General features: G+C 45.8%; 1 protein-coding gene across 1 annotated transcript in view; it reads left to right on the top strand.

The window, feature by feature from the left end:
- The window catches only part of CLDN15 (claudin 15), a 52,241-nt gene extending 30,331 nt beyond the window's left edge, over nucleotides 1–21,910 (top strand). The window contains exons 2-5 of the mRNA XM_073654524.1: nucleotides 17,870–18,034; nucleotides 18,635–18,716; nucleotides 19,069–19,176; nucleotides 19,324–21,910. Coding sequence (XP_073510625.1) covers nucleotides 17,870–18,034; nucleotides 18,635–18,716; nucleotides 19,069–19,176; nucleotides 19,324–19,450 — 482 coding nt within the window. The 3' untranslated portion in view covers nucleotides 19,451–21,910. The remainder of the gene's footprint in view (nucleotides 1–17,869; nucleotides 18,035–18,634; nucleotides 18,717–19,068; nucleotides 19,177–19,323) is intronic.
- The last annotated feature ends 3,909 nt before the right edge of the window (nucleotides 21,911–25,819 follow it).

The following is a 25,819-nucleotide window of genomic DNA, read 5'->3' as shown; positions in this document are numbered from 1 at the left end:
CACACTCTGCACCTATTGAGGTCCCTATTGATTGAAATAAAAGAGGAAAAGCGGTGCAGAGACAAAAAAGGCAAGGATCTTGTCTCTATGGAAAGGTACATGCACATGACAGCCCACATGGACCTCTCCAGTAAACGCTGCTAACTCCTCCTCTTACGATTTCCAGTATTTCCATTTTTAGGGTGGGCCCAGGAGGAAATCTAGTAATAATTCTGCTTTAATGATATTGCTTCTTATTAATGACAGCATCGTAATATTTGCTGTTCATTATTAGCCACTTATTACTCTGTCCACACTAATTGCTTCATGAAGATAAGGTTAATAATGATCATGATATTGGCAGACAACTACTCTCGCTGAAAAAACATTTTTCCAGAAGGAGAGCAGGCCAGTGTTAGGTTTGTGTAATGTGGCCATTTGGCAGAAGAATGGAAATATTAATGTCTATGCTGTAATCTAATGCCTGTGATCTTCTGCTGAGGCTTAAAAACTAGGTCAACACCGCGCTCCATCCAACGCCAAGAGCTTCTCATGTGACATTCATATTTACTAAGCTTTATGGGATTGTCCTATGTGCAGCAATAAAAAAGTGCCCTCGTTACGCTATCTCCTCCATAAGTCTCTATTATTGGACCTGCCATGACTCCACAACCATGAAGATTGTATAGGGGGGCTTGGAAGAGTGGGGAGCATACATAGAGATAGAATATGGGTGCCTAGACTTAGATACAGCAAATTATTATTGTTGTTTATGGATACATTCAGTATCTATGTACAACATTGATTATCAGGAGTTAGGTACAGTGATGCAGAGAGTGACTATAATGAGGTGCTTGGGGTTTCCATCATGGGCCTCAACATTTTACCAGATAAACCAGGGCATGATGCTCGTTGTGTTCTGTGGATATCTCAAGATCTTCAAAAGTTCTTCACTTTTTTTACCAGCTCTGTTCCAATGTTGAACCAATGGTCCTATCCTGAAGTGAATTTGGTTGGTCTTTGCTGTCTATAATAGCGTATTTTTGTAGCCACAGTTTGCACATGAAGCTAATTGTCAGAGGCCGTGATCCAATTCACTTCCCTGGCATTGTGTTGTCCCATGCAGAGCTGTGGCCTCCCGTCACCAGGTCAATGTCATGGATGTACATTGCCTGTGATATCTGCACAAGTTTGCAGATTTGCCGCATTTGGTTATTCTTGCCTGACTATCCATCTGCCAATTCTGTCCTGACCTCTTGTCTTCTGCTACCTTTTTTGGTACTTGATGGTTTCTACCAATTACCAATCAAGAAGTTGACCATGTCTCTAACCCAGTGAGCTGCCTGCTTCTTGTCCATCTATTAGGGAGTATCATGGAGACTATGATCTGGGTATTCAACTCTCCTCTTCTTCCTTGTTGGGCTAAGAGTGAGGAACAGGAGGATACAGTAGACTCTGCACCTGAGTTAGCCAGTGACAACCTAATAATGGTCTCTAGGAATGGTCTCCTCTTGATTCTCACCCTTCATAAGTTGGAGACCGACATTCAGGAGTGCTCTTGGACAATGCTTTTTTAGAGTTTGTTGCACTATGACTCTAGTTCCGTGGCTGGGTAGATAGTCTGATAGCCCTTCTGGGAAAATCGTAGCCAGCTCTGTTGATAAGAGGCAGGCTAAATATTAGAAATTAACATTTCAGAGAACAGAACTATCTGCCATGAAATAACCTTGAAGATACAATGTGAAGTCTCAGCAAAACACAATGTGTTACATAATTCATCGAAAGACATCTGCAATGGGAAAAATGTCTTCAAAAACAACTTCCAGTGTCAATGACTAGTCTATCGGGGAAAGCGTCCAATCTCCAGTCTACTAGTTATGGGTAGGAGAGGTATCATTACATAACTGTATGTCCACCCCACGGGTAGAGTCAGGGGTGAAGCTATAGACTGTGCATGGTACGCAGTCAGACGTGGGCTCTCTCCTACCATGTAGGAGGTCACCAGAATAATTAATGACACATAACAGCTAGTTGAGCCTCAGGGCAGAGTAACAGTAGCCATTACTACAGTGTTAGAGACCTCTGAATTGCTCGCGGGACTTGTGCACGCCAAAATAAAACTCAATTTCCACTGCACAGACAACGATACTTTACCGGTTCAATATTCTGTATGTATAAGGTTAATAAGAGCAGAATTAAGAAATGATGAAGATGTGAACAAAGCCTTAGCTTGTAGATACGGAAGAATAGACTGTCGGGATGGGCAGAAGACATATGCGGACTTTGTAGGCCAAGAAGACAAATATAAACATAAAATCTTAATTACCCTCCATAATCTGGTCTCTATAAAGACCAGAATTGATTAAGTGATTATCAAAACATGAGTGAATTAGCCGAGCTACCAGACATTTGTGAAATATTTTTATAGCTCACCGGAGATTACATCCATTTCTGGAAAGTAAACATGTCAGTGCCCATTAATATTGGCTCATGTCCCAGGACGCCCAAACCTCCAAAACAATCAAAATCTCCCAAGCATCAAAGTGTAGCCAAAACTAGAAAGAAATCTTGCACTGCGGATGTTGTCCAGTGTTAGACCGGAGTTACTTGGTTTCACCAGAGGAGATGATTCTGAGGGTCAATACATCTATACAGAATCTGTGCTCACCCCCTATTAATCACGGCACAATCTGTGCACTATTATTCTACACACAGAATAAATTAATAATAAGGTCTAATAGGCTATTTGTGCCACAGGTTCACTGCAACAGAGAGGGGCCAGAAGACCGCAGTGTCTGATTTCAGGGGTTAATCTGTTCAGTTGAGAGCTTCAGGAGCTTTCCTGCTTTGATCTCAGCTGTTCAGTGTTGGTCACTCTCCTATATTATATATACCCACCTCTGGCAATCAGGGATTGCCATTGTTAGTTTCATACTACCTGGAGTTAGAGGTGTTTTTAGAGGATGCGTTTGGAGTGTTGATCTAAAGACTTGCTTGGTGATTTGTCTGTGTGCATATCCTGTTATTTGTGAGTGCATATTTGTATGATTGGTATTTCATTTATCCCTGTACGTCTTCCCTTGTTAGTCTGTTTTGTGTATTCTTATACAGAACTACTCCCCACTTCCCTGGGTGGGGGAGGGGACATATAAGGGCTGATTCAGGAGCTCAGCAAGGCACTTGGTCCAAGCGTCTTTACCATTAGAAGTAATCTGGGGAGCAGTGATAGCTAGGATGCCCCTAGCTTTAGGGATAGGGATGGAGCACCTAGCCTCGGGATATCCTGCAACAGTGCTGTGACAATTTGTGTCCCATAAGACACAGACCCTAACGTCACTCCCCATAAATTTTACTATAAATGTGGTTGTCTTCTGCTAGATCTTTGATGCTTTGATGGCCTTTATTGAGCTCAAGTGTTGGCCCCCTGGAGGATCCTATGCTCCTCAGAGTCGAACCGTGCCCAGTCTTGTAATCCAACTATCATAATGGTCAACTACAATACACATAGTAAAGCGTGGGAGTAAATAAAAAGAAGCGAGAAGAGTAAAGTTTCTACATTCTACGAAATTTCTTCTTTGCATGGTGGAAATCCATCCATTTCGCTTACTGAAAGTTGTCGAGCTTAAAAATTGGGTAATTGGAAACTGCTCCCAGGCATATAAAATGGGCTTCCTTTCTCAATTCTGCAGGTAACTTGGCCCAAGGTAGACTCTCGCCAAGGATGTATGTACCATATGGAAAGACTATGCTGCTGCTTTGGCTGCCAGAAGAAATGGAAGACTTCCCGCCCCAGAGAAACTTTATTATAGGAAAACATAGGAGTAGAGGATGGCAAACTTCATGCCCTTCTCTAAATTTTGGCAAAACTGGGCACCCTTATTAAGTGCCCATTTGAATTTGCCTTTTAAAGCTTCCTTTCTTCTCTTCCTAGCTTTACCCAGTAGAACAAAGATAACACTTGAACAGTAAGACAGGAACTATGTATTAACTACATTGTCGAAATTGAGTAAGTCACTAGGCTCCAATACAAAATCTATCATGGAGACCCCACCTATTATGTGTCATTTTTTAATACTGGTGTCTTCTAAGATAGTATAGAGATGCCCAGTTGAGCTGAGCAAAAAAATTACCAGAGGCACGTCAGTAGTCCGTGAACAATGGATCACAGCCAAGCAAACTTCATCCTACCTGATGGCATCTCCGGTGCCTTTTCTGATTTGTAGCCTCGGAAAGATGTCATGTATGCTTCACACCACAATGATGACGATTCACCGAGTCTACTAATCAGTATAGATTCTGGGAATATCGTCAGGTGAGAGGAAGTTCACAGGGCTATGGTCCAGCAGCCACAGAATAATGACATAACCGTTGCCCAAAGCCCTGCAAACCTCCTCCTACCAAACGGCATTCTATCCACCATGTTATGCGTGCTTCCACTAATATAATGAAACTGCACCTACTAATCGGAAGATCCTGACAGGCAGAAGGAGAATTGTAGGGTTTTGGTCCAGTGGCCACAGTCTACTGGAATCCCCATTGGACCAGAGACCAACAAATCTTTTTGGTTAAAGGGAATTAAAGGGAACCTCTCACCAGGTTTTTCCACTGTAATAAAGTAAGGCCACCACCTTTAATGCCTATTTTACAGCAGTCTAGCAATCTATATATAAGTTCCAACCCACTCTTCATTTCCAGAAAAATACCTTCTAAAATCCACCATCAGTCTGATGGGCGTCGCTGGTCTTGCTCAGCACCTCCTCTATCCCCTCAGTCACCATCCCTCTGCCGTACTTCATATGGATGACATGTCCTACGTCATCTAGACAGTGTCCACCATCTCGCTCCTGTGCAGGCATACTTCTCCCTACCCTGCTGATGTCAGAGCAAAGTACTGTAATGCGCATGCGCCGGGAGAGAACAAAGAACGCCGATAACCCGGAAGTTATCAGCAGGGCAAAGCAAAGTACTCCTGCTCAAGAGAGAAATTGAGGTGCGCTGTGTGAATCATGTAGGACGCGTCATCCACATGAAGTAGGACAGGAGGAGAACGATTGCGGGGATAGAGGAGTCGCCGAGCAAGACCAGAGACGCCCATCTGACCGGACCATGATGTATGGGGGGATTATAAAAGGTATTATTTTTGGATATGCAGAGGAGGTTGGGGACTTACTGTATACTCAGATTGCTGTAAAAGAGGAGTTAAAGGTGGTCGCTGTAGTTTATATTGGAAAACCTGGTGACAGGTTTCCTTTAATTCTAGAGCCAGGGTGTGACCGCTATCTCTGTTCCCTCATGGATACGCCTCCATAGACACAGCGATGTCACCTGAGTGAGGTGCTCAAGCAATTGGACTGCTGCCTCACGGTGTTAAATGTCCATGTTGGTCCATTGGTTCCTGTTGACTGTGAGGTGGGTGAGTTGGCCCTCCAGGACTGACTCCTAAAATTGGTTATCCAAGTTTTCACCACCTCAGAGACGAATGGCTTGGTACCACTGAGCAATATCTGTCAGTAGGCCATTATTATAATTCTGTTGGGTTTTCAATGCCAATACCAATTGTAAATGTAAATGTATGACAGTGTCTGAAGGACTGGAAGGGATTAGCGTCCTTAACATATATATAAACAAAAGATTACCAGCGATCATTGGTCCTGAACGTGTCTCAGGGCAATAATCCAGCACATTCCAGTGTAAGCCACAAAAAGATTATCACATTAATGCATGTCAATCCACTCAAGTGGGTATTTGTTAACGGAGTGGTAGGAAAGAGTATCTTACTTGGTAACGACACTGCCTGCAACAATGGAGAAAGCTTCTCCGCGCAACTTCGGGTGAGTCACAGAATCTGTAAGAGCCTGAGGCAGCAAATTACCTAGTGAGAAAGGACTGAATGTGCCTCGTAGAAGCCTGCTTTCAGCATTCAGTATTCACTATTATGCTTATGATTGCTGTAATTACGTACTTCGTTGCCACTGTGTGCCAAGGCTTCTGTGGCCAATGATTTGACTTTACAATAATGGGTTATACGATATTCAGGTAATTGTTGTGCCCGACCTGTTGGTCAATTGACATTGGCATTTCAAGACTTTAGATTGAGTCAACAAAGACAAATGTCACCAAGATCTGATTTACTAAAGAGCTTTTATTCCATTTCTCAACAGAGAAATGAATCCTCTAGGCCACAATCGTGTTGGCATTAGCTAGACTGAGTTATCGGGTCTAAGGAATCTCCATGTTCTTCTCCCTTGACCTCCATAAAGAAGTTTAGACTTTCTAGGTTGGACTCCTGTGTCACAGTCTACAAAATAGTTAACAAATGATGAAGAATTGCTGGGGGAATTGTAGTGTAGCCAATAAATCAAGACTTGTCACTAGTGGTCATCAGGATGTGAAAGAAGAAGATGGAGATGCTGTAAGTGGACATGCCAGATCCAGGAGTATGATAACAGGTACCAGGTGACAAATCGAAGGAGTTAGACAAAAGCAGAATATGGTAATGAAGCCAAGGACATGGTCAGAGTCAGGAGTAGCTCTCTGGAACAAGAGTCACACCAACGAAGTACCTTCACCTGCAGATGACATGGTAAGGTCAGTGTTGCCCAACCAGTACCAAAGCATGCCAATTGTGATGGTCTCCAAATGAACCGTGGTCTGGGACTATTGAGCTGAGGCTACCAGCAGAAAGCATTGCTGGATCATGGAGCCGTAAATCATGGCTGGAACCAACAGCAGCTGTAGATGTGGCTAGTAGTAGAAATTCAACCTATGATCAGAAGAGATGAGTAACAGCTTTTTGGAAAAGTAGTTCCGATAAACCAAAGACTCAACCAAGGCAATGGAACCAATGGATAGAAGAGCCCCAGTTGGCTTCAAAACACAATCCAGTGGTCAATAAGAACCAGATGTGAAGTTCACGTTAACCTTCTCTCATATATGGATCAGATAAGGACAGTGAAGAAAGACCAGGCTTAGTGTCATATCTACAGTATAAGGTATACAGAGGTTGGAGTCACCTTCTCCTATCAACGCGCAGCACCGGACTATGCTCCGGAGATCTCATGACAAAATCAATTTAGACTCCAGATCCGATGCTTAAATAAATTTATACCCAAAACCTGACCTAAAATTAATTTAGAAACCATGACCAGACTTCTGATTAAATGCAGACTAGTGGTGGTCACCTTGTCCAGGCAGAGGATATGGCCAGTGAAATCTTCTTCACATCTGCCCACCACATGGGTTAGATGATGACCTAATAATCCCCACTGAAAAAAAAGGGTTTAGCGTACCTCGATAAATAATGAAGAGACTAGTAGGCATCACATACACGACTGTCGTCGATACACGATAATCATTCTATATTAATTGGCACCGGGATGCCAACTTGGCTATCGTGTCCAGCTCACCCATGACACTAGGAAATCCAAAGGGAACCTGAAAGTTGGAGAAGCTCCACTTAAAGCTAAAGTAATTTTTGTGGAATCTGGCACAGGCCCAATGGTGATGAAACAATCACCTTGAGATCCTGAAGTTAGGGCCCAGCTGACAGTATCCTAAATCTGACCACCATCAAGACACTGTAAGGAAGGCACCAGCAGTGGTTACTTTACAGAAAGAAATGGATCTCATCATCATCTCAAGGGCCTATTTATTTTCTGCAAATTATCTACTGCTGGGTCTCTGTTCCTCTTACTAAGTGACGGGTGGTGGTCAACCAGCATCTTTTGTAGCTGACTGGTCTATGGCTGATAGGAAAAAGTCCTGACGATTAGGCTCAATTTTACAAAATATCTAATGCCTCATAGTAAAGAAAGAAGTTCACATCTCAACACTTTCAAATCAGAGTCTGTCTGTGGAAACCGTAGGACAGGTCATCAATATCTAAGTAATGGACAACCCCTTTAAGTCTTCTAGGCAACTTTATATGCACTATTGAGGCAGCATATGTTTCTACTAGAGGGCTCTTTGAAAAAGAAGGGTCCTGGTTGGCCCCATCCCTTTGGAGTCTGTGCAGTTTTACATTGAAGTCTTTCTATTGCTCGCTTTTTCTCCTCGGGTAGTTATTGCTCCATGAGTTTGATAAATGGTTCCCGTCTTATCATCTATATATTGACCCATTATTGTCTTGTAGAGAACATTTATGGCTTGATAGTTAATAAAAAATGACAGACTCAAATATTCCACTGCCATAAAAAGAAATATAAGTGATGATATCGGCCAGGTGTCAGCTATTAGGGGAACCTCTGACCTGAGACGGTGTGACATAACGTTGAGTAACTTTTGATCACAATATGGATTATGCTCCACACACAACCAAAGCTGTGAGAAGAGTAAGACATGATCAATGCGAGATATGTCCCTTATATAGAGCATATATACAGTTGTTGGACAAAAGTAAGTGCCCCCTTCACATTCTCCCTCCAGGAGCTTTTCTGACCTCCCATCCTACCTCCATAGACATTAATATGGAGTTGCCCCTCTGCAGATATAAAGGCTCTCGCTCTTCTGGGAAGGATTTCTACGAGATGTTGGAAATTTTTGCCCATTCATCCAGAAGAGCAATTCTGGGGTCAGTCCCTGATGTTGGGGGGAGGCCGGGCTCATAATCTCCATTATAGGATGGGGCTGAGGTCCGGGCTCTGTGCGGCCGCCCATGTTCTCCTCCCTCCTTGTCTGTATGGAGCTTGTGCACCGGGTACAGTCATGGGGGACAGATAAGGGACTCGTCACCAAACTGTTCCCACAAACCTGAAGCTACAATTGTCCACAATGTCTTGTGCTGAAGATGAAGATCTCCCATCACTGGAGCTGAGAGTCCGCAGCCGCCCCCTGATAAGAGCCCATAGCGTTATCCTCCTCCACCATCTGTACAGGGAGCACAATGCAGCCAGGGAGTAACGTCCTCCTGGAATCATCAAACCCAGACTCCTCCATCAGACGCAGATAGAGAAGTGCGATCCGTCATGTCTCCTCCAGAGTCCAGTGGAGGCGGCTTTACACCACTCCATCCAGCGAGCAGCATTGTGCTTGGTGATGTAGGGTTGTATGCAGCTGCATGGCGGAGGCGCAGTGTTTGTGCTGATACCAGAGGAGGTCTGGACTCTGCAGTTATGGGGTCAGCAGAGCGGTGGTGACTTTTCTGCCTCTGGTCCTCTGCATTCGGCCCCCCGCTCTGTAATAGTACGGGGTCTCCACTTAGTGGCTGACTTGCTGCGGATCCTTCCACATCTCAATAATATCACTCACAGGTGATGGGGTAAGATTGAGGAGGAAAATATGTCATGGACAGACTTGTTACCCCAATGGCTGCTATTACAGGACACTGCTATTACAGTGAGCATGGAGCCGAAAGTTAAACACTGGGGGCAATGAGAAAGGATGTTATACATTGAGGGAAAGGGGCCAGATGTAATACACTGGGGACGAGGGGGCGGATGTAATACACTGGGGACGAGGGGGCGGATGTAATACACTGGGGACGAGGGGGCGGATGTAATACACTGGGGACGAGGGGGCGGATGTAATACACAGGGGACGAGGGGGCGGAAGTTGTACACCAGAGTCAGAGACCAGATGTTATACCCAGGTGGCGAGGGTGCGGATGTTATACCCAGGTGGCGAGGGGCCGGATGTCATACACCGGGAGAGAGGGGCCGGATTTTTTTCCCCTGGGGCGAGAGGCCAGATGTTATATACTGGGGGAGATGGTGCAGATGTTATACACCGGGGCGAGGGTGCAGATGTTATACCCAGATGGCGAGGGGCCAGATGTTATACACTGGGGGCGAGGGGCCGGATGTTATACCCAGGTGGCGAGGGGCCGGATGTCATACACCAGGAGAGAGGGGCCGGATTTTTTTCCCCTGGGGCGAGAGGCCAGATGTTATATACTGGGGGAGATGGTGCAGATGTTATACACCGGGGGCGAGGGGCTGGATGCTATACACAGGTGGCGGGGGACCGGATGTTATACACTGGGGACGAGGGCCCGGACGTTATACACTGGGGACGACGGTGCGTATATTATACATCGGGTGCGAGGGGCCGGATGTTTTCCCTCTGGAGCGAGGGGCCGAATGTTATACACTGGTGGCGAGGGGCTGGATGTTATATACTGGGGACAAGGGGCCGGATGTCATACACCGGGGGACGAAGGGCCGTATGTTATGCACTAGGGGGCGAGAGGCCGGATGTAATACACGGGGGCGAGGGGCCGGATGTTATACACAGGTGGCGAGGGGCCGGATGTCATACACCGGGGGCGAGAGGCCGGATTTTTTTCCCCTGGGGCGAGGGGCCAGATGTTATATACTGGGGGCGATGGTGCAGATATTATACACTGGGGGCGAGGGGCCGGATGTTATATACTGGGGGCGATGGTGCAGATATTATACACTGGGGGCGAGGGGCCCGATGTTACACACAGGTGTCGAGGGGCGAGATGTTATACACAGGTGGCGAGGGACTGGATGTTATACACTGGGGGCGAGGGGCCAGATATTATACACTGGGGGACGAGGGGCCGGATGTTATACACTGAGGCAAGGGGCCGGATGTTATACACAGGTGACGAGGGGCCGGATATTATACACCAGGGGATGAGGGGCCAGATGTTATGCACTGGGGGGCGAGGGGCCAAATATTATACACTGGGGGTGAGGGACTGGACGTTATACACTGGGGGCGAGGGGCCGGATGTTATATACTGGGGGCGATGGTGCAGATATTATACACTGGGGGCGAGGGGCCCGATGTTACACACAGGTGTCGAGGGGCGAGATGTTATACACAGGTGGCGAGGGACTGGATGTTATACACTGGGGGCGAGGGGCCGGATATTATACACTGGGGGACGAGGGGCCGGATGTTATACACCGAGGCAAGGGGCCGGATGTTATACACAGGTGGCGAGGGGCCGGATATTATACACCAGGGGATGAGGGGCCAGATGTTATGCACTGGGGGGCGAGGGGCCAAATGTTATACACTGGGGGCGAGGGACTGGACGTTATACACTGGGGGCGAGGGGCCGGATGTAATACACTGGGGGACGAGGGGCCAGATGTTATACACCGAGGCAAGGGGCCAGATGTTATACACCGAGGCAAGGGGTCAGATGTTATACACAGGTGGCGAGGGGCCGGATATTATACACCAGGGGATGAGGGGCCAGATGTTATGCACTGGGGGGCGAGGGGCCAAATGTTATACACTGGGGGCGAGGGGTTGGATGTTATACACAGGTGGCGAGGGGCTCGATGTTATACACCGGGGGCGAGGGGCCGGATGTGACGCGCCCCCTGAGCCGTGGGGTACCTGGAGCCGGGCCTTTTTGTAGATGCTGGGGGTTGTAGTCACCGTGGCGGTGACCCGCTCTGTGACCCAGGGCGGTCAAACCAAGGGCGTATTTTATGTGTACGAATGTTAATGTCCGACTACGCCACCTGTGGATTGCGGTTATTGTTAACCGCCGCTGCGGGGCAGTCCGCTGAAGCTGGTTGTATGTGCAGCTAGGTGATGTGACTCCCCACAGGAGGAGCGTAGCTTCAGGGCAGCGTGTATGGATGATGGTGGTGATGGTACAAGGTGTCGCGGTGCAAGAATGATCACAGAGTCCAAATGATGCAGTCCCAGATCCTTTACTCACGGTTTAAGCAGTTCCAGTTACAGGGCCAGTGTAAGAGCCCACGGTGTCCTGTGCCTACGCAGTAAGGGGCTCGGTCGACCCTCAGGTATCTCTGGAGCATTTAGCAGGACCCCCTTCTGTGTGTCCTCTCTGGGCTCTCTCCTTGTATCCCACACCTAGCGGCACCTCTGTCCAGTGTCCTCGGGCCTTAGCGGGCGACGTGTGTTCCGTCCCCTGGCCCTATGTGGCTACTTTCCTAGTGGCTGGTGTGGACGGCCTGCCGTACTTAAAGTGCTGCAGCCTCTGGTTCCCAGTTGAGTCCTGTAGTCTCTGCTGGCTGGGGGACCCGGTTCCCCTTCTTTGGCGTGACCCCCCTACCTCCTGGTAGCAGCGGGCATACAGGTGGCTGCTGCACGGTCCGTACCCCTGGGGTCCCTTCTCTCCTCGTCCTGGAGCCTCTCCTGCTCCCCTTTCTTCTCTTCTCTCCTTCCAGGCTCAGGCCTCCTGGCTGGGCCTGCCTGTGGAGCAGAGCTCATACAGAGCCTCTGCTCCCTGTCTCCTCCTCACTACTCCTCTGACTGTCTGCTCTCTAAGATGGCTTCCCTCTTTATATGCTTCTACTCAGTGCGCCCAGGATCTACGTCCTCCACCCATCCACTACTTAGTTCCCCCTCTCTAAGTGGTTCCTCCCCACTCCAGCCAGGGATCAGGGACACTTGTGCTCTCCCTTAGGAGCATTCTCGCCCTGTCCCCCGGAAAGGTGGTGTAGTGAATGTGGTGCTGGGGTCCTGAGCCATACTCCTTCCTTACCTGAGAGTGAGGTACCACACCTCTGGATGAGATGCAATACCTCTGTGGTGACCGAACCTTCAGGGGCGCCACAGATGTTATGCACAGGTGGCGAGGGGCCGGATGTTATACACCGGGGACGAGGGTGCGAATGTTATACATCGGGGGCGAGGGGCGGGATGTTTTCCCCTTGGGGCGAGGGGCCAGATGTTATAAACCGGGGGGCGATGGTGCAGATGTTATACACTGGTGGCGAGAGTGCTGATGTTATACATTGGAGGCGAGGGGCCGGATGTTTTTCCTCTGGGGTGAGGGGCCACATGTTATATACCGGGGGCAATGGTGCAGATGTTATACACTTGGGTCGAGGGGCCGGATGTTATATACTGGGGGGCGAGGGGCCGGATGTTATACACCGGGGGTGAGGGACTGGATGTTATACACAGGTGGTGAGGGACCGGATGTTATACACTGGGGCGAGGGGCTGGATGTTATACGCTGGGGGTGAGGGGCCAGATGTTATACACTGGGGGACGAAGGGCCAGATGTTATACACGGAGGTGAGGGGCTGGATGTTATACACAGGTGGCGAGGGGCCGGATGTTATACACTGGGGGATGAGGGACCAGATGTTATGCACTGGGGGGGGCGAGGGGCCAAATGTTATACACAGGTGGTGAGGGGCCGCATGATATACACCGGGGGCGAGGGGCCAGATGTTATGCACAGGTGACGAGGGGCCAGATGTTATACACAGGGAACGAGGGGCCGGACGATATACACAGGTGGCGAGGGGCCGGATGTTATACTCTGGGGGCGAGGGGCCAGATGTTATGCACAGGAGGCAAGGGGCCGGATGTTATACACAGGGGGATGAGGGGCCGGATGTTATACACAGGTGGCGAGGGGCGGGATGTTATACACTTGGGACGAGGGGCCGGATGTTATACACAGGTGGCGAGGGGCGGGATGTTATACACTTGGGACGAGGGGCTGGGCTGGATGTTATACACAGGTGGTGAGGGGCGGGATGTTATACACTTGGGACGAGGGGCCGGATGTTATACACAGGTGGCGAGGGGCAGGATGTTATACACTTGGGACGAGGGGCTGGATGTTATACACAGGTGGCGAGGGGCGGGATGTTATACACTTGGGACGAGGGGCCAGATGTTATACACAGGTGGCGAGGGGCCAGATGTTATACACAGGTGGCGAGGGGCGGGATGTTATACACTGGGGGCGAGGGGCCGGATGTTATACACTGGGAGCGAGGGGCCAGATGTTATACACCGAGGGACGAGGGGCCAGATGTCATACATCGGGGGCGAGGGGCCAGATGCTATACACAGGTGGTGAGGGGCCAGATGTCATACATCGGGGGAGAGGGGCCAGATGCTATACACAGGTGGTGAGGGGCCGGATGTTATACACATGTGGCGAGGTGCCGGATGTTATACACAGGGGGCAATGGGCCAGATGTTATACACAGATGGCAAGGGGTCAGATGTTATACACTCGTGGCAAGGGGCCGGTTGTTATACACTGGGGGCGAGGGGCCGGTTGTTATACACTGGGGGCGAGGGGCCAGATGTTATACACTTTTGGCGAGGGGCTGGATGTTATACACTGGGGGCGAGGGGCCGGATGTTATACATCAAGGGCGAGGGGCCAGATAAAGAAAACTTGACCAGCCATGTGAACTAACTATAATAATATACAAGTTCTCTGTGACACGTGAACGATCGACATGAATCGTTTCCGGGAGGTAAATCCTAATACAGAGCATTGGCAGCAATGTTATATAAAGGGGAGAAGGAGGGAGGGAGATAGGTTTCCAGCTCATTACATCTGAAGTTTCCAGGGCTGTAAGTGGAGAAGTTTTCAATGAGGCCATTAATCATAATAATTGCAGCTTAATCCTTTTTTTAAAGCACATCACGTCCCGTGTGAGCAGCACCTGTGCCAACACGGCGCTATGATAGCTTGTACCAGGCGTTGCACCGGCATAATACCATTATACCTAACGGCTATGGAGACTGACGAGACCGCTACTATGCCGGGTACATCGCTCTGAAGCTATCAACTAGTTATTTACTACGTGGAATTGTCTGTTTTACACATTTATATCAATATGTCCTGAAACTTGGGCGTTCTCATTCTTGGCTATTACTTACCTGTTTGGGGTCCAGTCATCCAGTCATATTACTACATTGGGGGTTTATTGGCAACATTTAGTGCCACTCTTGAGTTTGATAAGGTTTTTGGCAAAATGTGTTTGTGGTTTAGGCACTGGCCACATTACTGGGATCCTTTTATCTACTGGCTCTGACTTCAGCTGATTCGTTGCAAGATTCCTGATGGCAACATTACAGACATCCCAATGGACCTTTTCTGAAGCTCATTCCACCATTTATTCACATTAAACCTCATTTTCCCATTCCTTGTAACAGGGTGGTGTGGTCTTCTAGATGGCTCATGGCTCAAACCTTCCCAGTATGGGAGCCGGACCTGACCTGAAGTCAATCCTCTCCAAAGGTCTCTTGACTGGCAGCCACCATCTCCACCATCTCCAAAGTAATTGGAGAATTTCTCTTAATAGTTCACACTTGTAGAAGGTCATGTTTCCAGACAAGCTTCCTGAATCAGATCCAGTATGGACAATAACAACTCTTTCCTTCTGCCCCATTGCATATCTTTTAATTATTGTCTGTGCCATGACTTGTTCTGGCCAGGTCTTTGGCAAGAATGCTTGTTGTACTAGCAGAAGTTCCTCCTTATTGCACACTCTTGGCAAATGTTATGTTTACAGCCAGTGGGTCGAGTCCAGACAACAAGGACACTTTCATTCTGCCTATTACATGTCTGTCAACTGCGCCACAACTTGAACAGTTGTGAATGCTACTTAGCAGTTTTTTCAGACACCGTGACTCCAACCCTCTCAGAATGGCAAACTTCAAGACCGACCTGAGCTGAGGTCAATTTTTTTCCATGGGTTTCTTGGCTGGGAGCCACCAAATTGATAGCCTTCTTGGCATGGAACCACGCTTTCTATGACTTCCATTGTAGCTGCAGGAGTTTAGGACACTCTTGTACCATTGTAAAATACCAATAATCAGGCAAAAACTACAACTTGCATAAGTTTAGAAATGACGTGTAGTGAATGTTAATATTAGACTCTTTCAACGTCATTACATGTAATAGGTTTTACAAAAACAGGAACCAATGGTCACAGCCAGTAATTAGATCAAGAGACGAAGTGTCAGTGTGGGAAAAGTTCTCACTATGATAATGAATTAATGACGCAAAGATAAAAGGGAAAGTGCAAACATGCAAAATGCTATTACGCAACCAGACTGCTGACATTACATAAAGATTGTACTGAACTCATCCATAATGTACTCTGTAATCTGTCAAGTAGTTAGTTTATATCATGGGCATAAATAGTCATCTAACGATACAAATATCCTGCTGCTGGAGTGCTTAGATGGTCGATGTAGAGGTAGTGTGATAGGACCTGTGGAGTGTCCCATCCAGAGATCAGCACTTGTGCTGTGTCCCATCCAGACCTCAACACCTATGGAGTGTCCCATCCAGACCTCAATACCTATAAAGTGTCCCATCCAGAGATCAGCACTTGTGCTGTGTCCCATCCAGACCTCAACACCTATGGAGTGTCCCATCCAGACCTCAATACCTATAAAGTGTCCCATCCAGAAGTACGTACTTGGGAAGTGTCCCATCCAAGCCTCAACACCTATGGAGTGTCCCATCCAGACTTCAATACCTATAAAGTGTCCCATCCAGACGTACGTACTTGGGAAGTGTCCCATCCAAACCTCCACAACTATGGAGTGTCCCATCCAGACCTCAATACCTATAAAGTGTCTCATCCAGATGTATGTACTTGGGAAGTGTCCCATCCAAGCCTCAACACCTATGGAGTGTCCCATTCAGACCTCAATACCTATAAAGTGTCCGATCCAGACGTACATACTTGGGAAGTGTCCCATCCAAACCTCAACACCTATGGAGTGTCCCATCCAGACCTCAATACCTATAAAGTGTCCCATCCAGACGTACGTACTTGGGAAGTGTCCCATCCAAACCTCAACACCTATGGAGTGTCCCATCCAGACCTCAATACCTATAAAGTGTCCCATCCAGACGTACGTACTTGGGAAGTGTCCCATCCAGACCTCAACACCTATGGAGTGTCCCATCCAGACCTCAATACCTATAAATTGTCCCATCCAGACGTACGTACTTGGGAAGTGTCCCATCCAGACCTCAACACCTATGGAGTGTCCCATCCTGACCTCAATACCTATAAAGTGTCCCATCCAGATGTACATACTTGGGAAGTGTCCCATCCAGACCTCAACACCTATGGAGTGTCCCATCCAGACCTCAATACCTATAAAGTGTCCCATCCAGACGTAAGTAGTTGGGAAGTGTCCCATCCAAACCTCAACACCTATGGCGTGTCCCATCCAGACTTAGGTACCTAAAGAGAGTCCCATCCATTCTTCAGCAGAGTCAACCCGTATGGAGTGTCCCATACAGACCTCAGTACCTAGTGAGTGTCCCTACCAGACATTATTACTTATAGAGAGTCATATCAAGACTTCAGCACCTAAGGAGTGTCAACAATACCTATGGAACATACCATACAGACCTCATAAGCACCTATGGGGTGTTTCAGCGAGACCACAGTACCTATGCAGTGTCCCATCCACAGAAAAGTACCTACAGAGTGTCCCAGCCAGACCACAGTGTCTATGGAATGTCTCATTCATATGTCATACATTGGCATACTTAGATGGCATACATTGGCCCACCATAATGATTTGTGGATAGGTGATACATTGTTATTGTGGGGCCAACCTCATGAATTATTTATGGTGATTGTCATGGAATTGCCTTTGATTCTGGAAGATAAATGGGTCTTGTGACATTGTCCAGTAGCTCATGGTTAATAGCCTCTCTTGTTTCTTGGTTTATAAGCCTAGGAATAATTCCTATAAGTTAACCCCATGAACATATAGGTGCATAAAACAAATTGGGTTTTACATAAGGAAATGCTCAGTTTATCCATGGGTCCACAGTCAATAATTAGGTCAAGAGACAACATGTCAACGTGGCATGTGTACAATATGGATGCTGCAGAATACAGATTGCGATGCTCATATGTTTATCTCATGTTCCCCTATTGATAAAATCTAGAGTTTCAATAGAATCTGCTTCTCTGGAGGGTTGACAAACCCTGGTGTAGACAACACTGAGTTACTTAGTTCTACATAATGTTATGTTGAAATCTTGTATTTTCTTCCCACTAGACTCACCACATAACTGGGGGATCTACATAACGTTCTTCTGAGGTCCACCAACCTTACACATTTCTGAAGTACAATAGATCACCATGATATGACACATAAGGGATCTTGTATGGACAAATTCTGTTTGTCTTCACAGGGTACTTGCAGGCTTCCAGGGCTCTGATGATCTCCGCCCTGGTGCTTGGTCTTTTCGCATGCCTGTTGGGGATGCTCGGGCTTCAGTGCACTAAAGTTGCAGAAGGAAACATAGCACTGAAGGGAAAACTTGCAACAGCATCCGGAGCGCTCTCGATATTTGGAGGTGAGATAAGATAGGCTGGCATGTATTCAATTTAAACTTTAGATTCAGAATAAAAGGTTCAAGAATGAGGAAAATGATGACTAAGAAAAGAAAATTTTTTGATGTGTTTTGGATACATGAGAGACAACATCGGTGAAGTCTTGGACCACCACTGAGTTCCAGGTTTTAATGTCTCTTTAAAGAAAAAAAACTTTAAAGTTGACTGGACATCTTTTAAGGCTACGTTCTCATCTTGGAAGCTTTTCACAGTTTATTTTTGTCTGATACAGTGTCTGATTCTATGATGGAAACCTGATGGACCTCATTACAGTTGATGGGGTTTGTTGGGTGTCAATGACTTCCATCAAGTGAGGAATCCAGCACTGCAGTTACTTTTGATGTCCTTTTCCTATAACAAGCAGTGACAGAACTCTTGATATCAACCTTATATCTTGGAAAAGAAAGGTGGTCACGCATCTAGATCTATTGTGATAGTCTAACAAATAACGATAGCACATCAGAAAATCAGCAAAGTTTAGGCCACCCCGCATAGCATCTTTCCATCCGTAAAGATTCCCATATAATACAATATTTCTATCTTTTATTAATTTCTTCCTTCAGGTATCTGCGCTGGGATTTCTGTCTCATGGTATGCCTTCAACATCACCCAAGACTTCTTCAACCCCTTGTATCCTGGAACCAAGTACGCACAGATTACCAATTAGACTTCTTCACCTTCACCGTTACTATCCCCACTCCACCAAATGGTTTAGGTCTTCATGGAGTACTTTTACGTGTTTTCCAGAGAAATGGCCAACCTGCCATTGTTCTGGGTAGTCTGAAATGTGACTGCCAGGATAAATCCAAACCTTGTCACTGGCAGGAACTTCTTGACATGTCTCCAATAGTTAGTTGGAAAGTTTGCCCATAAGTTGGACAACACACAAGACGATTCACTAACCATTGGCTTATGCTCTCCTTTTTTTGGGATGTGAATTCATTGGTGCTCTATTGAACTCGCTATCATCCTTAAAATGTTTGCTCTTTTCCTACAGATATGAGATCGGTCCAGCTCTTTACCTCGGCTGGTCGGGTGCCCTTCTGGATGTTGTCGGAGGAGGATTGATGTGTTGTTCATACAAACAAGTAGCCAAAGCTAATCAGTAAGTACCTGGATAGTCCCTAATTTACAGTGGGATCCCCAAATCATAAAAGTGAATATCAGCAACCCCAAACTTTGCCATATATATGTCAAGGTGGAGTATTAGCATAGTATTTTATAACTGTTCTAATGTGTTATGTTCCAACAGGAAATACACTTATAACTACCGCCAAGGGAATACCCAATCTTCGGCTAAGGCTGCCCCTCAAGCTGCCCTTCCCCGATATGAATCCAGTAACAGTATCTCCAAATATGGCAAGAACGCATATGTATAGGTCGAGAGACTAAGGACTGTACAAGGCACACAGAATAATCCCCCAAAAACGTGAAGTCCGTTTCCCACCCACGTCAAGCTCTACTGTCTTCGGCTACGGTCCGTTTGCATTTTCAGTTGTCAAACATTTAAGCATCGCTGCTCTTTCATGAAACTTCTGAGATGGACAGGTTGATCTGTTGGTGCAAAAAAAAGTTTTCTTGAGGCCTACAACATCTCATTTAACGATGGCCAAATCAAGGAGAAAAACGTTAAAAAACGTCCTTCCTCAAAGCTGCTTAACTCCCAATAAGAATAGCAAAGCCCCAATCGAAAATCTGCAAATTATTTTTTTTTACTATTTTTGAAAATTTTGTAAGATTTAGAAAATATCCTCAGCTGTCTGTGATTTGCGATTTATTCTTATTTTTTTTTCTATTGAACAATCCACGGCTAAAGGACCTACAATATCACCTTGAATATTGAACATTGGATTAGCCATTTATATTTGATTTGAGGGAGAGTTACGAAAGACGCCTACGAGGTTTGAGAATGGATGCTCGGGAACGTCAACCACTGGATCGTGGCCCTGGGTCTATGCTCAGGAACGAGGTTGAAATTGGTAAAATAGGGTGAATGACACTGTAACTTTCATGGACAGAACCAGGACAATCATGAAGACTTTTTAAAGTTATATCCCATTAAGAATTTTACAACCGTCCATTTGGTTCACTTGTCTTCCAAGACAATTGTCTTCTCATGTTTTTTGTTGGTTCTTTTTCTTAGTTTTATATTTTGATAAAGTCAATGGTCATCAATGGTTAATACGGTTCCAAGCTGTATGTTTTTCACGCAATTGGTCTTCGTAATGATTAAAAATGTCATGTTTTGCACAGGTTATGTTGGGTTTTGGGTCACCGTCCTTGATAAATGATGTCTGTAATGTCCATATCTTTATTGTGTTATATCAAATCAATCTTCCAATGAGCGACCACTTATCTTCTTCCACCTCTGGTGACCATCCCAGACCATCTGAGCACCACCTGCTAACTCCAACATCCCACTTATATTGAATAGAAGTTGTATTTGTCATTTACATCACATTATCCACATTTATTTCGAACCCCTCTAGCTACTCAGCGGTTTCGAGAAAATTGGACCATCAAATGAGGAGAATCATCATAAGGAAGATGTACTACTTTGGGCGAAGAGTTCTGCTCCATTTATCCAAACTACAGGACATATAAACCTATAAATGTAAACACTGTGACTTGTCAATGCTGATTTCAAGCGTGATTTTCCTTAATGTTCCTTTGTGATGATTTTGACGACTCCAAAGAGGTGTCGGTAAAGTCATTAACGCATTTCTACACTTCAATATGCTCACAAGTAAGTGGGAAATAAAGACCTAAATGGATTGCCCCAGTATTTTTGGAGACGATAAATACAGAGATACCCTTTCTGAGTTATGACCACATCAAAGTTCAGCTCATCTTTGATGTGGTCATAAATCAGCACAGAGGAGTCCAAAAAAAGGCAGATAAAGAAATTAGGTACTACCTATCAGATCGAGATAACTGACGGACTGTCAGTTAATTCATCAAGACACCGTACAATATAGAGGCTATAAAAGTAAAAAAAAAAATGCAAAAACGTTCATGACACCCAAATGCAAAAATTTAGGATAGGTTAAGATAATAGTTACAATGAAAAGCCTGCAAATTCTGAAAGATTTTTCAAAGTCATTGCCATTAAAATCAGTAATTAGAGGAATCCATTAGATATCTCTTGGAGATTGGTTGTTGTTTTAATATATATTTTTTTATCTTCGCTGCCACTAGTGGTCAATAAGCAGTACTGCAAATGTAAAAATAGTCCTCCAAAAGAATTCATGGTGTTATATCAGGTTGGAATAATAATATGCGACAAACACATTTTCAATTGTATGTTTGCCACCTCTAGAGATGTCCTTTATCCATTTTGAGGGTCATCCTAGCATTAGGTTTATACCAATGAATTTCGATTGCAAGTCAGGTCAGAAGATAAAGTTTCAGGATAACAGTCTATATTTTGTGGTATTATAGCAGATATATTCCTCTATTGGGAAATAGTTATATTCTTGTCCTCTAGGGGGCAGCATTGTAGTAGTCATATTGTCCACTAAGGGGCAGTAAGGACCAAGTTGCAGTATTATAGTGCCTATATTCTTGTCCACTAGGGGCAGTATTATAGTAGTTATATCCCCAAATATTCCAGATTTAAAAGAACAAAATTTGACACTCCAGTAAAAATCACCTTTACATACGATGTTATTATTAATAGATTATTGGGCCATTCATAATATAGAGGGTGGAGCTTTGATATTTATGGGCGGAGTTAGGGCATTCAGGGGTACAGCTTCAATATTGCATTTTTGTGAAAAAGGGAACTTTATGCCAGTAGTTTTATATTACTGTCCAGACTCAGACTTTTTTTTGACTTGTAATAAATCTATGAAATAAATGTGTACATTTCTGACTAATTGAATGTAATTTGTAATAAAATATTTTATATATATATATATATATATATATATATGAGAAAGGTGTGATGTCACTTATCTCTTCTTCTCTGTGTCCACTGTTATCGGTGGTTTTTATCTCTGATCACTGAGCTACACAGCTCAGTAATTCTGTGTAATGTCGTCCATTCTGCTGCTTTTAAATACGACACTGGCGGGACCATACAATATCCCATCGCTGTCGCCACTTTGTCAGGATTGTCAGGGATTCGCGCACACACGATCCCAATTACTCCCTACGAAGCTATCGGCAAGCGAGTAGTGAGTGTATGGCGTACACACCTCCGGATTCCATCGCATGGAATATGTGTATATGCCGCCGTATGATCACTGCCCGCTTCACGATAGTCCAATTAATATTATTCGCTGCCACCACCGATCAGTTTTAAAATATATTACAGGCCTGATCGGACGCCTGCTTTCTGGTAGCGTATGGCTTCGGGGAAGGAACGATTACAGAGCAAAAGAAACATGACTATTCAGTTTTATATTTAATCCTAAAGGGAGGCAGTGTTTATGAAAAAATATATAAAAGGTTTTACAAAGGGGGACAATACAGTACAGGATATGCAGTTACACAAGATAAAAGGGATTAACCACTTCGCGCCAGAGCCTGTTTTTGCCGTCGTGACCAGGCCAATTTTTACAATTCTGACCACTGTCACTTTATGAGGTAATTACTCTGGAGCTTCAACGGATCCCCCTGATTCTGAGACTGTTTTTTCATGACATATTGTACTTCATGATAGTGGTAAAAATTTCTTCGATATCACTTGCGTTTATTTGTGAAAAAATCGGAAATTTGGCGAAAATTTTGAAAATTTTGCAATTTTCAAACTTTGAATTTTCATGCCCTTAAATCAGAGAGATATGTCACACAAAATAGTTAATAAATAACATTTCCCACATGTCTACTTTACATCAGGACAATTTTGGAACCAAAATATTATTTTGTTAGGAAGCTATAAGGGTTAAAAGTTGACCAGCGATTTCTCATTTTTCCAACAAAATTTACAAAACATTTTTTTAGGGACCACATCACATTTGAAGTGACTTTGAGGGGCCTATATGATAGAAAATACCCAAAAGTGACACCATTCTAAAAACTGCACCCCTCAAGGTGCTCAAAACCACATTCAAGAAGTTTATTAACCCTTCAAGTGCTTCATGGGAATTTTTGGAATGTGGAAGAAAACAATGAACATTTAACTTTTTTTGACAAAAATGTTACTTTACACCCAATTTTTTTATTTTCACAGGGGTAACAGGAAAAAATGGAATACACAATTTGTAGTGCAATTTCTCATTAGCGCGTTGATACCCCATATGTGAGGGAAAACCACTGTTTGGGCGCACTGCAGGGTTCGGAAGGGAAGGAGCGCCATTAGACTTTTTGAATGTAAAATTTTCTTGAATAATTAGCGGACGCCATGTCACATTTGGGGAGCCCCTAATGTGCCTAAACAGTGGAAACCCCCCACAAGTGCCACCATTTTGGAAACTAGACCCCTTAGGGAACTTATCTAGATGTGTGATGAGCACCTTGAACCCCCAGGTGCTTCACAGAAGTTTATAATATTGAGCCATAAAAATAAAATTTTCACATTTTTCCCACAAAAAATGTTTTTCATCCCCTAATTTTGCATTATCATAAGGGTAACAGGATAAATTGCACCATGAAATTTGTTGTGCAATTTCTCCTGAGTACGCCGATACCCCATATGTGGGGGAAAACCACTGCTTTGGTGTACGGCAGAGTTCAGAAGAGAAAGGAGCGCTATGTTGGCTGGGATAGGCAGCAGACACCATGTCACATTTGAAGAGTCGCTGACATGCCAAAACAGCAGAAACCCCCACAAGTGACCCCATTTTGTAAACTACACCTCTCAAGGAATTCATCTAGGGAAGTAGTGAGTATTTTTTAATTTTTAAATTTATACCATTGGGCAGTGAAGAAAACATAATTATATTTTTACCACAAAAAAATGTTTTACCCTCAGATTTTACATTCTCACACAGGGCAATGGGTAAAAATGGTGCCGAAATGTGTCACACAATTTCTTCTAAAAGTGGCAATACCTCATATGTGACTGTGTGGCGCCCCTGAGGGTTCGGCCGCCACAGGAATGCTGCACTTCTTTAATGGAGTGTGGTGTCCCTCCTCTGAGGTAAGGCCGGTGTGATGGTAGTTTTGCATCCAACACCACATCTCCACCAGAGGGAGCTAGTATGCACTAGGTGCTGCTCCCCTGTTTACAGGGAGACTGGGGAACACAAAGTGGTAGGAACCAGTTAGTGGGTGTGGGTGGAGGAACAGTTAGTTAGTGACACTTCTAATTTCATATTTAATAGAATGCCATCTTGAATCTTGGTCCTTCAGTCCTTTGATCTTGGTTCTGCTCTGGTCCTGTGTGGACCTGTCCAGCCCTTCAGACCTGTGTGGTCTCGGACAGTCTGTCTGTCAAGTGGTCGTACTGTGCTGTCATCTACTATGTGTAAAGTGACTTCCCTCCGGGAGCGCAGATCCTGTGTGGGCCTGCACCGGCAAGGGACACAGCCCTCGTACCCCGATCCATGGGACGAGAGGGAGGTTGCAGACAAGGAATGTCTCAACCCGACCAAGGACCAGGAACAAGAAGGCCTGGGAGCTTTAGAGTGTGGCTCCCTAGCAAATGGGTCCCGGGGAGGATGCAGACGGAGCGGAGCACGCCACCTGTCCTCGCCTACCTGATATATTCAGAGGGTTTCCGGCTGCAAGAGGGGTACCGGCCCCCGACACCCGACCTCGTACTCTACGTCCAGGACGGGAAAGCCCGGTTAGGCCCTGAGGATCCCGCCGGGCTTGGGATGGAGAGGAATTGCCACCCGAGCCGTACACCTGAGAGGAGCTTAGAGGGAGACCTGGCCTATCTACACACGCACAGACGGGAAAGGGTAAAGTCTGTAGTGCAGGAACACTCTGGTGTAGGGATGCTACCTCACACTGGACTTCCTCGGAGGTAGTCGGACCCCCGTTCCTGGTGGCCGCAGGACTCCGTGAGGAGCAGGGAGAAGCCTTGCGCTGCTTATGAGAACTGTGAGTAAAGCCTTGGAAATTCACCCCTATGGCCTCCGGACTGTTCATTACGCGCCATACCGCGCGACTTGGTGCCCTCGCTCCCGCACTACTACCCCCCTTCCTCCTGCCTTGCCTGCCCTGAGGCCGCGCTCTGCCTGTGGGGAGCAGCGAGAACTTTAGCCGCCATTACACTGGGCCTCAGCGGACTGTAGCGGCGCTGGTGGCGCATCACCAGACACCACAGGTGGCGCAGTCGACAATTACCACTCAACCTGGATAGCCCTAACATCATTTTTAATGTGACGGCCCTGGGCATGGAACGGGTCAAGGTCACGACTGCATCCCCCCCATCTCAACATCTGACCCGGCTCCGAGTACCCCATCTTCCCAGGGCAGGGCTTGAGAGGCGTCACAAAATTTTCTGAATTTCTTTTGGGGGGCAAATGTCATTTCGCTTTTCCAGAGCCTTTCTGCTACCAGTAACTTGGAAGCCCCTTATATTTTTAACAGATGACGGACCTGAGTGGGGACTAGCTTTTTTTGAGGACTGAGTTGAAGCTTTTATTGGGAACATTTTACGTAACATTTATCCGGCGCTCTAGGCTGAGCACTTACATCGGGGTTTCCATCTAAATTTCCAAGTGATGTAATTCAGATGAAACCCCTGCGGGATCCATTCACTGTAATGAGGCGGCAGAGTTACTCTGGACTCCGTCTGGCCTCTGTTTAGCGGTGTCCTTTTTTCAGAAGTGCACAAAACTGTGGCCAACCAC

The sequence above is a fragment of the Phyllobates terribilis genome, unplaced genomic scaffold (assembly GCF_046119375.1).
Source record: "Phyllobates terribilis strain yellow unplaced genomic scaffold, ASM4611937v1 Scaffold_11__3_contigs__length_659146591, whole genome shotgun sequence".
NCBI classification, from domain to species: domain Eukaryota; kingdom Metazoa; phylum Chordata; class Amphibia; order Anura; family Dendrobatidae; genus Phyllobates; species Phyllobates terribilis.
This window is presented reverse-complemented; position numbering and strand designations above follow the sequence as displayed.